This window comes from Chiloscyllium plagiosum, unplaced genomic scaffold, assembly GCF_037043375.1.
Source record: "Chiloscyllium plagiosum isolate Xiang-an unplaced genomic scaffold, Cpla_swu_hap1 HiC_scaffold_2, whole genome shotgun sequence".
Lineage (NCBI taxonomy): Eukaryota > Metazoa > Chordata > Chondrichthyes > Orectolobiformes > Hemiscylliidae > Chiloscyllium > Chiloscyllium plagiosum.
The window spans coordinates 37,700,126-37,720,126 of NW_028270140.1; the positions used below are offsets into that span (position 1 = coordinate 37,700,126).

General features: G+C 42.7%; 1 protein-coding gene across 6 annotated transcripts in view; it reads left to right on the forward strand.

Annotated features, from left to right (window-relative positions):
- plppr1 (phospholipid phosphatase related 1) overlaps positions 1–20,001 on the forward strand; it is a 119,130-nt gene that overhangs the window by 68,372 nt on the left and 30,757 nt on the right. For all 6 annotated transcript variants that reach the window (XR_015760096.1, XM_043715651.2, XM_043715660.2 and 3 more), the window contains one exon: positions 16,860–16,992. Coding sequence is in view for 5 of the 6 variants with exons in the window: in XM_043715651.2 (XP_043571586.1) it covers positions 16,860–16,992 (133 nt within the window). In the remaining variant the exon portion in view is untranslated. The remainder of the gene's footprint in view (positions 1–16,859; positions 16,993–20,001) is intronic.

Consider the following 20,001-nt stretch of genomic DNA (forward strand, 5'->3'; position numbering starts at 1 on the left):
TGGCAAGGAAGAAAAAACTGCTTCCAAATCCATTATATCGGTCAGAGAGAGGGCTGGCACAGTTATCAGTGAGTTGAAGATGATCAGTGTTAGATTTAGGGAATACTTTGCAGAGTTATAATTGGCCGGAGGGTGACTAACATGGTGCAGCAAGAATGCAGTCCTCTTTTTGGGAACCTGGGCCTCCCCAGTATAAAATGTGGAGCAGATTTCCCTGTTGAATACACCTATAACAGTACAGGAAGTGCAGGAAGCAATAAAGCATCTCCAGGGGGCCAGATGGATTCCCAAAGTGAATTCTATAAGGATTTCTTAAATGTGTTGGAGGAGCCACTTCTGGGGATGTATAGCTACTCACGTGCACAGGATTGTCTGCTAGCCTCTCAGGGGCCAATATCTCCCTCACTTTAAAAAAAAAGGGAGAAGACCCCAAGAATGTGCTTCATACAGACCAATTTCACCGTTGAATGCAAGTTTTAAAATACTGACCAAGATGCTGGCCCCGAGGTTGGAAAAAGGTGTTGCCCTATATTATCAAAGATGATCAGACTGGTTTTATCAAGGGCAAGGGCTGTAGCTCCTCCAACAATATCAGGAGTGTACTGAACTTATTACAGGCATGCCAGCAAAGATTGATCCTGCAGAAAAAAAAAAAAGAGGTTTGACCGATTAGAATGGCCATACCTATTTGGGGTCCTGGACTGCTTTGGTTTGGGGAGGCGGGGGGTAGAAATCCTTCCTTAGATAGGTGGCAGTATTATATAATGATCCTAAGGCAGTCATTAGAAACGGTATGAAGCCTGATAACTTTAGTATTGGGAAAGGTAGTCGACAGGGATGTCTTCTTTCACCATTATTTACCTTGGCAATTGAGCCGTTAGTTGAGGCAGAGGTCATCAGGAGGGATCCTGAAATAGTGACGTCAGGGGTAGGAATGGGGGAGTATAAGATCACCCTATATGCTGATGACATCCTTTTCTTGGCTAATCTTGAAGAGTCTGTTCCTTGATTAATTTTTTTTTAATCAATTTGGCAGTTTTTTGGGCTAAAGGATCAACTTTACAAAATCAGAAGCCATGCCAGTGGGAGGGGGGTAGAAATTAGTGAAGGTGCCTGTACTGAAGGATGGAATGCAGTTCCTGTTTAGATGGTCGTCAAAAGGTTTTTTTTGGTATTTGGGAATTTTTATTACTCTTGCCTTCCACCAGCTGTATAAAGCTAACTATGCACAATTACTGGAGAGGATAAAACAGGGTTTGCAGCAGGGAGAGTGATTACCGTTGGCACGGTTAGGCTGAATAGCCCTGATTAAAATGTTTGTTCTTCCTCGCCTGTTGTACGCCATGAGAATTCTCCGGTTTTTGAGTGTTATGGGGACTCAATGGCTGGCTTGGGTCTTTCATTTGGCGTCGCAGGCGCCCCTAATTAAATTGACTAAATTACATCTTTCGCAAGGTGGGGGTGGGGGGAGGGGGCAGGTGGTGTGGACCTTCCAGACTTGGAGATATCAAATAAGCGCCTTGTTAGCATACGTGGATGACTGGGTACAGGAGGATTCGGGGTCAATTTGGCTTGACATTGAAGCCTCACAGTTGAGATGTCCCCTAGTTAATCTATTTATGGATAAGGTGAAATCCGTGACTGAGCAGTGCAAGAGTCCAATCATTTTAAATACAATGAAGAGCCTGGAGGATAATGAGGCAAGACAAGGGCAATTGAAAATAGACCAGTGAGAGCCTGACCTTGGTGGTGGGCAAGTTGTTGGAGGGAATCCTGAGGGAGAGGATGTACATGTATTTGGAAAGGCAAGGACTGATTAGGGATAGTCAACATGGCTTTGTGCATGGGAAATCATGTCTCTTAAACTTGATTGAGTTTTTTGAAGTAACAAAGATGATTGATGAGGGCAGAGCAGTAGATGTGATCTATATGGATTTCAGTAAGGCGTTCAACAAGATTCCTCATGGGAGATGGATTAGCAAGGTTAGATCTCGGAGTACAGGGAGAGCTAGCCAATTGGATACAGAAGGTAGAAGACAGAGGGTGGTAGTGGAGGGTTGTTTTTCAGACTGGAGACCTGTGACCAGTGGAGTGCCACAAGGATCAGTGCTGGGTCCTCTACTTTTTGTCATGTACATAAATGATTTGGATGTGAGCATAAGGAGGTACAGTTAGTAAGTTTGCAGATGACAAAAATTGGAGGTAGAGTAGACAGCAACGGTTACCTCAGATTACAACAGGATCCGGGCCAGATGGACCAATGGGCTGAGAAGTGGCAGATGGAGTTTAATTCAGATAAATGAGGGGTGCTGCATTTTGGGAAAGCAAATCTTAGCAGGACTTATACACTTAATGGTAAGGTCCTAGGGAGTGTTGCTGAACAAAGATCTAGGAGTGCAGGTTCATAGCTCCTTGAAAGTGGAGTCACAGGTAGATGGGATAGTGAAGGCAGCATTTGATATGCTTTCTGTTATTGGTCAGAGTATTGAGTACAGGAATCGGGAGGTCATGTTGTGGCTGTACAAGACATTGGTTAGACCACTGTTGGAATATTGCGTGCAATTCTGGTCTCCTTCCTATCGGAAAGATGGTGTGAAACTTGAAAAGGGTTCAGAAAAGATTTACAAGGATGTTGCCAGGGTTGGAGGATTTGAGCTACAGGGAGAGGCTGAACAGGATGGGGCTGTTTTCCCTGGAGCATTGGAGGCTGAGTGGTGACCTTAGAGGTTTACAAAATTGAGGGATATGGGTCAGGTAAATAGGCAAAGTCTTTTCCCTGGGGTCGGGGAGTCCAGAACTAGAGGGCATAGGTTTGGGGTGAGAGGGGAAAGATATATTAAAAAAAAAACCTACGGGGCAACATTTTCACACAGAGGGTGGTACAGGTATGGAATGAGCTACCAGAGGAAGTGGTGGAGGCTGGTACAATTGCAACATTTAAGAGGCATTTGGATGGGTATATGAATAGGAAGGGTTTGGAGGGATATGGTCTGGGTGCTGGCAGGTGGGACTAGATTGGGTTGACTTTTCTGGTCGGCATGGACGGGTTGGACCGAAGGGGCTGTTTCCGTGCTGTACATCTCTCTGACTATGGCTGTCAGACCTTGGTGGGAGTCCCAGGATTTAAATCTGGGGCAATGGATTCTGGCTTTAAGGCATGGGAGAATAAGGGAATCTCATGTTTGGGAGATTTATTCAAGGGGAAGTCTTGATGTCGTTTAGTTAACTAAGTCCTAAATCTGGATTGTCTAATAGGGACCTTTTCCGGTACTTTCAGATAAGGGATTATATACAGAGGAAGACCACGGTCCTGGTTCAGCCTTACAAGTCAGACATGGAGAAGAGAGAGAGTGCTCCAGTGTACGGGTGCTCTTTCAGTTAGTACTTTGTATCCTTTACAGAAGGGACTTGCCTTAAGGAACATGGAGGAACTTTGTAGGATGTGAAATTCAGAGGATAGAATATTTCATTGGAAGAATGGGAAGATATGGAAAAATAAGGAAAATTTCACTATGTAACAAAGCACAGGCCATGCAATTGAAGATTTTACACAGGGCTGATATGGCACCAGTGAGGCTAGCTAAGTTCAAGAGAGGAGCATCACCAGGATGTCCCAAATGTAAAGTTAGTATAGGCACTCTTACACACTGCTACTGGTCAGCAGTTAAGAACCAGAGATACTGGAGTGCTATCGTTCGGGAGCTAAAGGACATCCTGGGGATGGAAGTTAATGTGGATCCAGTATTTCTTCTGGGGTTGCCAAATTTGCCCCCTTTGGGGGAACATGGGAAGAGATTGTGTAGGATTCTTACCCACTGTGCAAGGAAGAACATTTTGATGAAATAGATGTTGGAAAAACTTCCAGGTCTTATGGGTGGCGTAGGCTGGTGATGGAGCATTCGCCCCTAAAACTACCTCAAATATGGTGCACCACAAAACAGTAGTTTTACAAGATGTGGTAGCCCTTTTTAAATTAGATTGACAGACTTATCAGCAATATTAATTAGGGCTGTGGTATAGCCGTGGGAATCAGTATAGATGCCTGGGAGCCCTGGGGGAAAAGAATACAGGTAAAATGACTGGTGCCCTCAGTGGAGGTGTGGGGAGTGAAATAGAATGAAGTAATGTGGTATAATTTAAATTAATTTGAATTCAGTTTAATTTTACTGAATTTGATTGTAGTTTAGTTTAAGCTTATTAGTGAAGTTTGTTCTTGTAGAATACTAGGTAGTTCATTATCAGTTGTATTGTGATGTGATGTTGTACTGTCTCTTTCTGTATTTTGTTTTTTGTATACAGATGTTTTGTAAAAGATTTGAAAAAGTTTCTAATTAAAAGAAAAAAGCTTTATCTTACATCCTTGCTTTGTTTGCAAACCTGTGCCTTCTTGATCTTTATACAACTGGAAAAGCATCTTCCCATCTACACTGTGCAGCCCACTCATCATTTAGCAAACCTCTACCAGTTCTCCACTCAGCCTCATCAGTCCAGTTTCAAGGAAAACCGTTCCATTCAGTCTATCCTCACAACTGAAGATCGTCATTCCTGGAACCATTCTGGTGAATGGCATCTGCACTCTCTCACCAATGGATTCCCATGAGGTGCTCACAACTAAATACAACACTCAGCTGAGGTCTAACAAGTGTCTTGCACAAGTTCAATAACAGCTCCTTGCACTCGTACTTACTGCCTCGATTAATAAAGCAGAGGACGTCGGGTACTTGATTCACTGTGCTCTCTATCTGCAAAATGAAAAAGTCCTGATTTTTCAGGACACCTCTCAGCTCCGAGATCCTGACCAGAGACAGAATCCCCCCGAACTTTGTAGGTGCGCGCTTCTGGCTGGCTGGCTTGGCAGACAGAAACACACCCGACCCATCCAGGATTGATAGCGAGCTGGTTGGAAAAGCCTCTGAACCAGCACTTGGTTCAAGATTTACATATAAAAAAAATTCCAGCCCTCACCCCACCACATGTCCCTTCCCCCATACCAACCCAGCACGCCCTCACCATGGCTCCTCATACTCAATCCTAATCAACGGTCTCTATAAAAAGACTTTTCATTGTCACGAAAATTCAGGCCAGAGTGAACACTGAATTGGTGAGGCTCTATGGAACTAGAGGGGGGCAGGGTTATTGGCTGTCGAAGAGAGGGAGGGAGAGGGAAGTCAAAAAAGGAAAATTCAGGATGCACTAGAGAAGGTGGAAGAGGTTGAATGAAAAAGGCATAATGTTTTGTCAACACAAATGGTAAAAAGAACGGTAGTAGTTGCAGAAAAGGCAAAGCCTTTAACCAGAGCAAGTGAATGATAGACAACTGTTTCAGGGTGATATGAAAAGGATTCCTGACACAGGTGTTCCTGGTAAACTGCTTCACAATCCTGAAGGCAGCGTATGGATCTTAAACAATGACAGACCTTTAAAAATCTGTCTTTAAAAATCGAGAAAACTATGTACAACTGGGACATTTTAAAAAAGGGGAACTTAGTACCATAAATTGTCCTCTATTTTCAGAAGAGATATGAGGAGCAAAGTGAATAAGCAGAGGGAGGGCAAAGTTGGAGATAATTCATCTAGTCAGTCATCCAACACGGCAACAGACCCTTTGGCCCAACTCATCCATGTTGACCAGGTTTCCCCAAACTAACTTCATCCCATTTGCTTTGGTTTGTCTCATATCTCTAAACTTTTCCTATGTACATGGCCAAATGACTTTTAAATGTTGTAACTGTACCTGCATCTACCACTTCCTCTGGTAACTTATTCCACATGTGAATCACCCTCTGAAACAGTTGTCCCTCAGGGCCCTTTCACATCTTTTCCCTCTAATCTTAAAATTATGTCCTTTAATTTTAAACCCCCTTACCTCGGGAAAAGTAGGTTCTGTACTTTTTGTGCCTGTCATGATTTTATAATTGTCTAAGCAGGTCACCTCTCAACCTCCTACACTCCAGTGAAAGATGGCTCCAGCCACTCATTATAACTCAATCCCACCCTCCAGGGACCAGTAACATCCTTGTAAATTGGAGAGAACGAGGTGTGACTTTATTTTGGTCTATCAACATGCACTGCTTGGACCTCAATCTTTTTGGTCACAACCTATAAAAGAAATCAAGTTAGTGAGACAATTTCACATGCACAAAGGCATGCTGACTGTCACAAATCAGTCCATGCCTTTCCAAATGCACATAAAGTTTGACTCTCATAATCCCTTCTAAGTTTATTCATCATTGATGTCAGACTCACTTGGGTTTTTTTAAAAAAAGGCACAACATTAGCCACTCAGGGCCACCTTGCAAATATCAAAATACTTTCCCTAGCTTTTCCCAGATACCTAGAAAATGATGGTCCTTGACAGTGCCCCTTGGACTGGAGGATACTGGTGACTGCTCCACTATCATTTCAAATGGAAGCCCAAAAGATGTCGTTAGTTTTAGTCTTCCCAGTGAGAGAAGTTTCTTGATCATTAACACTTATCAGATTGATGTCAGTGGAACCTGTAACAGAGGAGATTAAACCATTGACACTTTACCAATAGACCTAGTGACACAAGACAAGTCCATTCTCTTTGGCGAAAGTGAGGACCTGCTGTGCTTTTCCAGCACCACACTAAGTCCATACTCTTAACGTTTCTCAGTCATATTTTGGTTGTCAGGAGGTCAAAAAGTGGACAGGGCTCAAATTGGCCTGAATACAGGTTTCACACCACTTCCCAATGCCAACTATTTTACCCGAGCTGGGCCATGGCTTTCTCCCTTCTGTATATAGCATATACTATACATAAAATAGACACAAACAAAGCAGGTTATCTCGTCATAGATCCTGTTGCTTTGTGATGGTTTGCTGTACATAAATTAGCTATTGCCTTTCTTACATCAGTAACTGCACTTCAAGAGTATTTCATTGACAAGAAAGTACTTGTGCTGTGAAGGTCATGAAGGCACTCTTTGTGCAGGTGTTTTAAGTCATTGAAGTGTTAAAAACATTGCTTTTGTTAATGAATGAACTAAATCATGAACTGGAAGTGTATGACTGATTTAAACAAATTGTTGTAATCAATGAATCTGCAATTTCAGCAAGTTTTCCATACTTTATATATTTTGTGACAACCATATCTATGAGATAATATTCACATTAGTAGTTTAAGTATTTGTAAAGCATGAAAAATTTCAGACATTAAAAAATCCAAAATCAAAACAATTAACAAATTCTGTTGACAAGAAGCAAACATTTTATTTTTGAACCAGCAATACTGAACTCTGTGTAGCAGCTGTAATTTTTCCAATGTGCTGCTTTGGAGAGGGTTGAGAGTACAAAAACAATTTGAATACATTGACCTAAAATCACCACTTGCTCAAAACAGGTTTGAGAAAATTTAGTTTCCAGATTCTCTGGTGGAGCTTTCACCTTTCGATGGAGGGACATAGAGTGGACAATAGAGTGGACACTACATGGACACTGCTGCCTGGATAAAGGCTGAGCCATTTTGGACTTTGAGCATGTTTTTGTTGGATCTTCGGGGTTGCCTCAGAATTCCAGAGGCTGTGTATATTTAAACACAGTCAGTATATTTGAGCGAGGGAACAAGAGCACATGGCAACAAGAGAGGGACAGATCAAATATATTGCTGCACTATGAAGAAATCAAGGAATTTTGAAAAAGACAGCAAGCTGGAATTTAGATTGGTCAGCCATGATTGAATAATGGACAAGTGCACAGGATTTGATTTGCTCCCATATCTTAAGGGAAGCACATTTACTTGCCAAACTCTCAGGCAGTTCTGAAGAGGTTAAATACACCTTTAGTTTTTGATCACATTGCCGAATTTCCCAAACTCTTCCCAGTTATTTCACATTTCAAATTAATTGGTGTGAAGTAATTGTCCAGGAGGACAATATTTAATAGATTGAACTTCATCACCTTAAGTTAAACATTTAATGGCTAAAGAATAATTAAATTTTCATTTTGGGTGTTGCCAACTTTCAATAAAAAGAAAAGATCAAAACTTTTGAAATGCACGTTTATACATGTGTTGCACAGCACCATCCAGTGGCCAGTATTCAGAATTACAGACTCAAATGAAGGAACAGAGACCATTCAGTCCTTAATCCGTTCAATTATTTAATTAAATCAGAAGAGTATGGCTTAATTAATACAATTGCAACAACAATATATTTAAAACATGCATGCAGACCATTCAGCCCAGCCAGGACGGTATCTATATTTACTCAGACCATGAGAAAATTGTTCTAATGACATTATCCTGTTTTTTTCCATATTCTTTCATAATTTATCTGGAGTTCTGACATAGTGCCTGCATCTGCCACCAACCCAGGAAAGAAATTCCACAGCCTCAAATTTGTGTGAAGTCACTTTTGCTCCTTGCTCCAACTGTCCTACATTTAACTTTGCATCTTTCGCTTCTTGTTCCAACCCTCTTAGCTATTGGAAACAGCTTGCTTTTGTCCAGCTTAATCCTGTGTCTATTTTAAATACTGGTCATGCTGTTTCCTAATCTCCATTATACAGTGAACCCCACCCCCCCCCAAATTTCCTAGGCTTGTCTGGGATGGCATGCTGTATCGGTTATAATTTGACATAAAATTTGGTTCCTGGCTGGCAGAGAATGTTCAGTCCTGTGTCAGACACCCCTGAAGTTTAAAAGGCAGAAAAAAAGCTGATTAAAGTACAATTGTAGGGTTAGGAGTGATGCACCAAAAACTGAAATCCAAGTTCCCATCTCTGTAACCTCTTCCAACTGAGCTGTGCTCTTCCTTCAGCCCACCATTAGCAGTTATGCCCAAGGCTACCTAGACTTTTAGTCAAGATTAGAGTGGTACTGGAAAAGCACAGCAGGGCAGGCAGGAGAGGAGTAGGAAGAGAGGGGTTTTGGGCAGGAGCCCTTCATCAGGAATCATACCTGATGAAGGGCTCCTGCCCGAAACATCAATTTTCCTGCTCCTCTGATGCTGCCTGACCTGCTGTGCTTTTCCAGCACCACTCTGATCTTGACTCTAATCTCCAGCATCTGCAGTCGTCACTTTTGCCCAGGCTCTCAGCAATGCTATTTCTTCTCTGAACCACTGTACCTGTCCTTTCAAAACCTTACTTTAATCCAAATCAGAAATTACTGGAAAAACACAGCAGGTCTCTGTGGCCGATGTGGAGATAAAGCAGTATTAGTGTTTTGAGTCCAGTCACTTTTCTTCAGAACTGAGCAATATATATTTTTTGTTTTCGATTTCCAGCACCCTCAGGTTTTTTTTTGAAACTTTACTTTGGTTCAAGTTGTTGTCACCTAATATTTTAATGGGTATTAGTTTCGCTCAGTTGGCTGGATGGACGGTTTGTGAAGCAATGTGATGCTAACAGGTTGGGTTCAATCCCCACACCAGTTGAGGTTACCATGAAGGATTCTCCTTCTCAATGTCTCCCCTTGTCTGAGGTCTGGTGGCCGTCAGGTTAAATCATAACCAGCCATATGTCTCTCTCTCATGGGAGAGCAGTCCCATGGTCTGGTAAGTTTATGGAGACTTCACATTTCGTAATAGGTTAAATCTTAAAAGTGTTGAGGCAAAACAAAATTAACATAGCAAAATGACCCAAAGTGCTTCACAAAAGTGCTGTATAAGTGAAAGCTATTTGTGTTATTGGTCAGTGGCTCCATTGAACTAATGCTGAGGAATTGCCAACAAATTTAAAGCAGGAAAATACGAGAAAGTAATGATTGTAGTTATTACCTAGCCCAGCAAATTTTAGATTAAAGTTAAATTTGATGAAAGAGGAGGAATGAAGCCTGGGAGATTACCTAATGATTAGAATGGTCACCGGTTTAAGTGCTTGTGTTTTGCTGAATAGTTGGTTTACATGAAACACTGTACTGAACTGTCACAGTAACTTGAGAAAAGCTGAAGTTTTGTTTAAAATAGTGGGTCATGGAATAATGAGGGCTATTCAGATGAATTTAGGAATGCTGTATTGTGCTGTGTAATCATACTGCTTTTTGGATGACAAAAGTGAACAGCAGCAAGTGTAAGGTAAAGTGAGGTCAAAGCTCATGGAAAGCAAATGATAAACCTCTTCCCAGGGACAGGCAAACAAATCCTAATCAGTTAGTTGATTAAACTGGGCACAATAGTGGACACATTTGAGATGTTTAACCAGTGGTCCAAATTGATTTACTGGACAATGTAAACGTCTTGTGTTCAGCTTCTTTGTGCTGAACACAATAACTGTAGGATATGTGGAACAGTCCATCTTCCACAGCTATACTGGCACCACCCCCCACCTTTTCCTCCGCTACATCGATGACTGTATCGGCGCTGCCTCGTGCTCCCATGAGGAGGTTGAACAGTTCATCCACTTTACCAACACCTTCCACCCAGACTCTGACTCCTCCCTCCCCTTCCTAGACCTCTCCATTTCTATCTCGGGCGACCGACTGAACACGGACATTTACTATAAACCGACCGACTCCCACAGCTACCTAGACTACACCTCCTCCCACCCTGCCCCTTGTAAAAACGCCATCCCATATTCCCAATTCCTTCGTCTCCGCCGCATCTGCTCCCAGGAGGACCAGTTCCAATACTGTACAACCCAGATGGCCTCTTTCTTCAAAGACCGCAATTTCCCCCCAGACGTGGTCAATGATGCTCTCCACCGCATCGCCTCCACTTCCTGCTCCTCTGCCCTTGAGCCCCGCCCCTCCAATCGCCACCAGGACAGAACCCCACTGGTCCTCACCTACCACCCCACCAACCTCCATATACATCGTATCATCCGTCCTCATTTCCGCCACCTCCAAATGGACCCCACCACCAGGGATATATTTCCCTCCCCTCCCCTATCAGCGTTCCGAAAAGACCACTCCCTCCGTGACTCCCTCATCAGGTCCACACCCCCCACCAACCCAACCTCCACTTCTGGCACCTTCCTCTGCAACCGCAAGAAATGCAAAACTTGTGCCCACACCTCCCCCTTCACTTCCATCCAAGGCCCCAAGGGATCCTTCCATATCCGGCACAAATTCACCTGCACCTCCAAACACATCCTCTATATTGGGGAGACAGGCCGCCTACTAGCGGAACATTTCAGAGAACACCTCTGGGACACCCGGACCAACCAACCCAACGACCCCATGGCTCTGGACCTCCTCCATCGCCAGACCGTAGCAACACGACAGCTGGAGGAAGAGCGCCTCATCTTCCGCCTAGGAACCCTCCATCCACAAGGGATGAACTCAGATTTCTCCAGTTTCCTCATTTCCCCTCCCCCCACCTTGTCTCAGTCCCAACCCTCGAACTCAGCACCACCTTCCTAACCTGCAATCTTCTTCCTGACCTCTCCGCCCCCACCCCGGCCTATCACCGTCACCTTAACCTTCCTTCCACCTATCGCATTTCCAACACCCCTCCCCCAAGTCCCTCCTCCCTACCTTTTATCTTAGCCTACTGGACACTTTCCTCATTCCTGAAGGGCTCATGCCCGAAACGTCGATTCTCCTGCTCCTTGGATGCTGCCTGACCTGCTGCGCTTTTCCAGCGACACTTTCAGCTCTGATATCCAGCATCTGCAGTCCTCACTTTCTCCTCACAGCACAATTAGCCAACTTGGGGGAAAGAGGTCAACTGGTCAATGGCTGGTAGTTGAGAGCACAGGATGACCATGTATTCATGAATGATCTTCGACAAATCCACAAAAAAGGTTCACTTGCCATTGTTAAAGTAATGACTAAGACTTTAGTTTTTTCTGACATGACATTTTTGGAACTGCCTTGGGTTACTGATATCAGGAGGGCAAAAAGGAGAGGAGATAGACTTGGCAGATAAGATTAAAGGATAATCCAAAGAGATTCTACCAAGTACATTGAGCAAAAGAGCAACTAGTGAGAAAATAAGGCCCTTTAAAGATCAATGAGGTCATCTGTGGAACCACAGAAGATGGAAGAGATACTAAAATGAAGATTTCACATATTTTACTGTGTAAAAATGGAGGCCAGGAAACTCTGGGAAGTATTGATGTCTTGAAAACTGTCCACACATTACATAAGAGATGGCGCTGGAGGTCTTAGAAACCAAAGGTAGATAAAACTTCGGGACTTAAGTGTATCCCAGGATGTTGTGGGAGGCTACGGAAAAAATTGCAGGGTCTCTAGCAGAGATGTTTGTACCATCTACAGGCAGGGAGGAGGTGCTGGAGGATTGAAGAGTGGCTGTCGTGCCATTATTTAATAAAGTATGCAAGGAAAAGCCAGGAAACTATAGACTGGCGAGTCTGACGTCAGTTGTCGGTAAATTGGAGGGGATTTGGAGAGATAGGATCTACATGTATTAGTGATAGTCAGCATGGTTTTGTACATAGGAAAGCATGTCACACACTTGATTGACTTTTTTCAGGACGTGACCAAAATGATAGAAGATGAGGGCAGAGAAGTAGACGTTGTCGACATGGGCTTGAATAAAGATTAGATTACTTACAATGTGAAAGCAGGCCCTTCAGCCCAACAAGTCCACACCAACCCTTCGAAGAGCTACCCCCCTACATTTACCCTTTCACCTAACACTACGGGCAATTTAGCATGGCCAATTCACCTAACCTGCACATTTTTGGACTGTGGGAGGAAACCCACGCAGACACAGGGAGAATGTGCAAACTCCACACAGTTGCCGAGGTGGGAATTGAACCTGGGTCTCTGGCGCTGTGAGGCAGCAGTGCTAACCACTGTGCCACCATGCCACCCCAAGTAAAGCCTTTGACAAGGTTCCACATGGTAGACTGATGGGAATCCCATGTGATCTAATTTTACTAAGGAGAACTTATCAATTAAATTGAAAGTTGGATTGATGGTAGGAGACAAAGGCTGGTGGAGGTGGTTTGTTTTTAGGGCTGGATGCCTGCGACCAGTGGTGTCCTACAGGGATCGATTCTGGGTCTACTGTTTTGTCATTTACAAACATGATATCAATGAGAATGGTTAGTAAATTTGCAGAGACATCTAAATTGGTGGTAAAGGTCGACAGTGAAGGTTAAAGATTACAAAGGTATCTTGATCAATTGGACCAACGGGTTGGAGGGGCAAACGGAAGTTGGACAAATGAGGTATGGCATTTTGGGAACATGAATATAGGCAGACCTTATGCAATTGATGGTAGGGCTCTTGTGTTGTTGAACAGAGATCCCTAGGAGTTCAGGTATATAATTCTTTGAAGTGTGTGACACAGATAGACAGGGTAGTTAATGCAGCATTCAGCAAGTTTGCCTTCATTGCTAAGACCATTGAGTGTAGCAGTTGGGAGGTATTGAGGTTGTACAGCATGTTGGTGAGGCCACTTATGGACTACTGTGTATTGTTCTGGCGCTACAGGAAGCATATTATTAAATTGGAGGGTTCAGAAAAGATGTTGACAGGACTGGAAGGTTTGAGTTATAAGGAGAGGCAGGGACTTTTTTTTTTCCACAGGAGTGCAAGAGGTTGAAGTATATGCAATGAACTGCTGGAGGAAGTGTAGATGCAGGTACAGTTACAACATTTAAAAGTCATTTAGACAGGGGTATGACTCGGGAAGGCTTAGAGGGATATGGGCCAAACACAGACAAGTGAGACTAGTTTAGTTTGGGAAACCTGGGTCAGCATGGATGAGTTGGAGGGAAGGATCTATTTCTGTGCTGTGTGACTCTAATATCTAGAGTAAACCTGATGGACTAGGGAGACTGGGAATAAAAGCCTACATGGTGGGCTGAATTTTACCAAAAATTGGATGAATGTCAGTTTTGGGGTATTTCACAGATGGTTTATCTTCGTGTCCTAGTAAGACTTCACATTATTCTCCCAAAATTCTCTGACCTATACACCACGCTCATCATATCTACTCTGAGGCAGAAACACTTGCCAGTTCCAGGACCTTCCACAATTCCCAGTGGTGCCATCCTTAAAGCCCAGTCATGTACCAGATCAAATGCTATTTTTCATCATGCACTTAATGGGTGGGTGGGGAGTGGGGGTAGAAGCAAGAAAAGGAAAGCTTTAGAGCATATTAGGTGGCATGGCTGACATTTCAATGCAAATACAAGTGCACATTTGCAAACGTTTTGCTGTTTTGGGTCCAAGCCATACAGGTTACCCAGCCTTAGCCTCATCCTAAATTGGAGAAAAAGAAAGAGGGCAGCAGATGCTGGGGAAGGGCTTATTCTGAAATGTTGATTCTCCGGCTCCTCAGATGCTGCCTGACCTGCTGTGCTTTTCCAACACCACACTCTCTAATCATCTTAACTTAGAACCCTAATGGAATGTTAATGTCTCCCTCAATGCCTACAGCTTAGTCATACCACCAATTGTTTTACATTGTAACCCCAACCCAAAGTTAAACGAAGGTTGGCTGTGATTGTTGACGGGCTTACTGCAAGACAGGGGCCATGTCTTCCAATGTGCTCTCCTCTCCCACCTTGAACGTTTCCACTCGACACAATCATTGCCCCTCTGCATCCCAGCATGCTACCTCCAGTCCGTACAATTTAACTCCCCAACATTCTTGCTGCACTGCTGGCTGTTACCCCTTTAAGCTGATCCCGACATTTAACATTCACCCATCTCCCAAATGATCGCTGGCCTGACTCCCTACTGATCTGTGCGTAGCTTTTTGACAGACCTCCCATGAATCTCCAAACTGATTGAAGAGTTGCAAGACTGCCTGTAGCTCATTGCCCAGACAGATCTATGAACCCTCTGGTCCTGCATCCCAAGTGGCCAACTGACCATTCCCAAGCCCCAGGACAGATAGTGGATGATTCCACTATCTTATGCCATGACTGACTGAAGGCTTTTAATCTTGCCCTTATTGATGCTCCTCCATAGAAAGAGACATGGAAATTTGGCCAAAGCACGTGCAGTACACGTCGTGCAGGCTGCTGGCACATGGTGCCGATCGAGATTGGTGGAAGTGCTGTCCAGAAACATATCCACTGCTCTGACAACCATGACAAACTGTCTCTGCTAAACAGTGAGGAAATTCTGAAGTACTGGAAAGCTTTAAGTCTTGGCTGCGTGAACTACAAAAAAGGTAAACAAAGAGCTGTTTGTGCATCCAAATTGGTACAAAGAAAGCAAGCTCTAAAGATGGCATGAGCTGAGATATTCCCTGGTCCATGAGTGCGGTACCTGTCCCTGTGTGCAGAGTGTGTTCTGGCAGCAGCATAATGGAACGTGCCAGTGCAACACTGGATAGTACCTACAACAGCAACTACAGCAGTTCAAGGCGGCAGTTCACCAGCTTGCTAAGGACATTAAGGATGGGTGATAAATGCTGCACACAAATGGAGGAATAGTCGACCAGTTATTGGTTAAAGTAACAAGATGTAATTCATCACGTTGGTAGATTTCAGTTCAATCTGTGTAGGGCCAGGGTAGGTGGGGGAGGGGCCTAATCAGAGACTGTCAAGCAGGGGATCATGGGAAAAATATGGGTGGTTATCTGATGGGTGACAACACATTCAGGAACTTTGCCAAGAGAAGGGAGTTTTCATTCAGGAAGAATTCCGGTTAGTGTTAGGATTAAGGATGGAAAGGCAGTTGTGCTCCTATCCAGAAGTCAAATTTAATAATTGCCACCCAAGTGGTTGACCTCCCTACTTCCAGCAATGATTTAGCTGGCCTCCATGTTTTTGTTTTCATATTCCAGCATCACTTGAAAGAGACCTTTGATCAAGAGATGACATTTGTGAAGGTGTCCAAAATCAAAACCATCTCACAAACCCACCACTCTTGAAATGAGCATTATTCTTTTGACCAGTTTAAAATGTACAGCTTTAGTTTAAACACTGACTGGATGCTAGAATTGTTTTAAATGCCTTTTAGCATGCCTGTCATTCCTATATACTTGTGTTGGGGAAACCTGTTAATATGATGCAAAAGATCTGGGTCAGCTGGTGAGAAACCGTACAGAGATTTAACTAAAACAGAAGTGGCTGAAAAACCCAGGTCTGGCAGCATCTGTGGAGAGAAATCAGTTAATGTTTCAGATCAAGTGACCCTTCCTCCGAACACAGATTTACTTTATTATTCAAGTTGTACTTTAAAAAAAATTGAGATGTGGGTGTTGCTGGCAAGGTCAACATTTGTTGCATATCCCCAAAATATCTTTTATCTGAGTGGCGGAGGGCTGCCCACATTGTGCAGTTCTGGCCAGATCAGGAGAGCATGGCAGGATTTCCATTCCCAAAGCAAAAAAAGGGTCATCACTGAATTGGAGACTTTTCTGAAAGTCAGTAATATTTTCATGGGCACCATTCTGCAGACTAACTTCGATTCCATTTTTCTTCATGGTATGGAATTTAAAATTCCCGAGTTGTGAAGGGATTTGAAACCATACTGCCTTGCCTTGATAGTTAGCCTGGATCACCGACATTACCAGTACCCATCTATCAGTGTTGAAAAGGTGACCAAGAACTGAGCAAACCAAAATTGGAATCTGACCTCTAGCTGAGGGGTGACTATATAACACCCTGAGAACAGCTACAAAAGGACCTCACCACTAGCCTTGCAACTGTAACTTTCATACTGTGACTGTAACTAATTACATATATTCTGCCATTGCCTTACAATGTCATTGTGTTGTTACTATCTGTTGCCTACAGTTCTTCAGTTTGTATAGTTACAGGCTCATCCTATTCATAAACAGGGATGTCGTGTTCATTGAGAGTTTTTACAAATGCATTTTAACCTGTAAGTAACAGGCAAACCATCTGATACACACTGCCTGTTTATCTGCCTTAATATTGTTGACAGAGCAAATCTGATTAGTCTGCATTATGTTGCTCGCACCAATAATCTTCTGGGTTATTGTTTTTTTTTTAAACTGCAGATATTCATTGGTGAGATATCGATGTATTTTATAAAATCAACAAGAGAAAACCTCCTCAATCAAGAGAAGACCATCGTAACAGGAGACTGTTGTTATTTGAGTCCTCTTTTTCGAAGAGTAGTACGATTTATAGGTGAGTCAATATACAAAATTGCTTCGATGTTAGTGAACAACACAAGCAGCTTGACACTATCCAGGACAAAAGCAGCCCACCTGATTGGCACCGCATCCACAAATAAACATTCACTCCCTCCACGACCTAACCTCAGTAGTACACACTGCTGCTATCTACAAGGTACACTGCAGAAATTCACCAAAGATTCTTAGACAGCTCCTTCAAACCTATGAAGGTCAAAGGCTGCAGATGCATGGGAATACCATCACCTGCACGTTTCCCACCAAGCCACTCACCATACTGACTTGGAAACATATCTGCTTTCCTTCAATGTTGCTTGGTCAGTATCCTGGAATTCTCTCTCTAACAGCACTCTGGGTCTACCGAGAGCAAATGGACTGCAGCAGTTCAAGATAGCACACCACCTTCTCTAAAGCAACTAAGAGGTGGCAATAAATGCTGACCCAGTCAATGACATTCATATCCCACAAGTAGATTTTTATTAAAAAAAAATCTTAGTTTTAATCCCATCTAGTGACAAAGATGACAAAATCCATTTCCTATCTTACAGTAAAAGGTGGTTCAGGATAGTTTGACTTGAGTAGTTCCAAGTTAGTTGGGATTTAGAGTGAAAATAAAAAGGAGAAATTTTGCCATGACAGATGAATCAGTAACCAGTGGTCAGATTGACAGTAATGGGCAAAAGATCAGACAGGAGATGAAGAGTTTTTTTCCTAAAAAACCAAGGTGGTGAGTTACAATGATCTGCAAGGGAGATAGATCCAATGTTAACTTGCAGAAATAAAAGAAATTGAATGAGTATTTGAAGGCAGAAAGTTTGCTGGGCTTTTGGACACAACTGATTGCTCTTCTGTAAGGGCAAAGCAATCACAAATCCAGGTGCTGATCAAACTGAGCTTAAAAATGTGTTGCTGTAAAAGTGCAGCAGGTCAGGCAGCAAAGGAACAGGAGAATCGATGTTTCGGGCATAAGCCCTTCTTCAGGAATGTTTTAAGCTCGGATCTCCAGCATCTGCAGTCCTCACTTTCTCCTAGCTGATCAAACTGATACAATTGTCTGCAATTCTACCAAAGGGGGAAGTAACAAAACTTCAAGGAAGTTGACACCTTGAGGGGACCTAAAATGGAGCCAAAAATCAATTCAACTGCATTTTGTACACCTCTCCCAATCAATCTCTTTTTGGGTCAAAAAACAGAAAAAAAAAAAATCAGTATGGGAAGGAACATAGACTCAAGAGGAAGCCTTTTTGTCCATTTCAGCCTACTCTACCATTCAACAAGATTGAAACTGATCTGCCTTCAGTCCATTCAGCACCTTGCTTCCCGAACCCCAAATACCTCTGAACCAAAAATCTATAACTAAGCCATGGAGTTCAGTAAAGCCTTTCATCTCAAACATTTTAATGGTGGGATAGTTCCAGGTTCCCATTACCCAGTCCTCTCTGAGTTTAGTTATCCCTGCCCCATTGTTCTCAAGCCTCAAGACAAAAATATAGTCTGCCCATCAACTCTTTTCATCAACTCAAACATCTCTTCAATAAAATTTCCATCCTGAATGGAATGCCAGCTGAGTTCAAAGTCCTCAATGCTGGGTGACCACAAATCAAGTTTGACCATCTACTCGTAAAAGTTTAGTGTGCAGTCTGACCGATTAGTTACCAAGAGTTACAAGAGAGGAACTAGAAATCTTAACACTTGATTGAAAACTTACACAAACCATGGAAGCACATTGTATTTTTAGATGTTTCCTTTATACACTTACTCCTTCTGGAAGGAATGAATTGAATGATAAGCTGTGTCATGATTTCACAGTTAGGAGTGACAGCGTGCATTTGAAAACCAAATCTGTTGATCTTTTGAAGGGAAGCTGTATGGATTTCAGTCTGCCAAAATCCATCTGCTGCACACTCTTGTCGTACTCTGCACGCAACCACAAGAAATTCTAATTTTTAACTAAGGAGATTGTTACTTTTAAAAGGACATCTTTCCAATAACACTTTGGAGTGTTATTGTGTGGAGCAGTAACTAAACTCCCATATACAATGTTGGCAGCTTTTCATCCTTTATTTCTTACAGCAAATATGCAATTTTATACTGCAGCACTGGTCCTGGTGGACTGGCTATATCCCAATTTTAGTTCTCAAATCAGAAAAATATATCCCAGTTTATAGTTAAAAACATCAAGGCACTTTGGGAAATGTAATCAAATAAATATGCTGCTGAAACACAAGAAATTAGCTAACCACAAGCTCTAAAGAAAAACCTCCTTTTAATAAAAAGAGCATCTCACAGAGGAGTGTGACTTGGGAAAAGATCAGGATCAGGGTAGCAGAAAGCTCAGCTGCTAATGATGGACCAATGGAAATTGCTTCTCTGAACAAGAAGTGTTGGAGACCAGGAAGGAATGCAAGGCTGGAGAAAAGTTTAGAAAACGATGATTAACCACCTTCACGGGCAACTCGGCAATAAAAGCTGGCCAGCCTGCAACAGCCACATCGCACAAGTGATTAATAATTTAAAAAAAAACAACATCTTAGTCTGCACCCAGCTTTTGCAATCACAATTATTAGACCTTCCTGTGGAACTACAAAGTGTCAAAGAAAAGCATGAAGGTCCGTTTGGAAAACTAACTTCTTGCACCCTGATCAGTGCCTTAAAGACTCTACCCAAAGTTGGCTCTGGTAATTTTTCAGGCAACCCTGTTAACCATCCCCAAGACAAATATTGCACATATTCAGGGAAATTCTTCCAAAATAGCATTTTTAAACAACATTGGTGTATTTTAACAATGTTTTTAATCCAGTCTAACTGCAAGGCAGTAACCAAATGTATTTATATGTAATGGTTAAATTGCATCTGGAAAGCATGAAGGATCAAAACAGGGACTCTGAAATGCCACTAAATACAAACAGACAGTTGTAACAGATGTGTGTGTCATTTGGCCCTCCAGTAAGGTCATGACTGATCTGCTTGATAAATGAAATTCACATTCCCGTTATTTTTAACC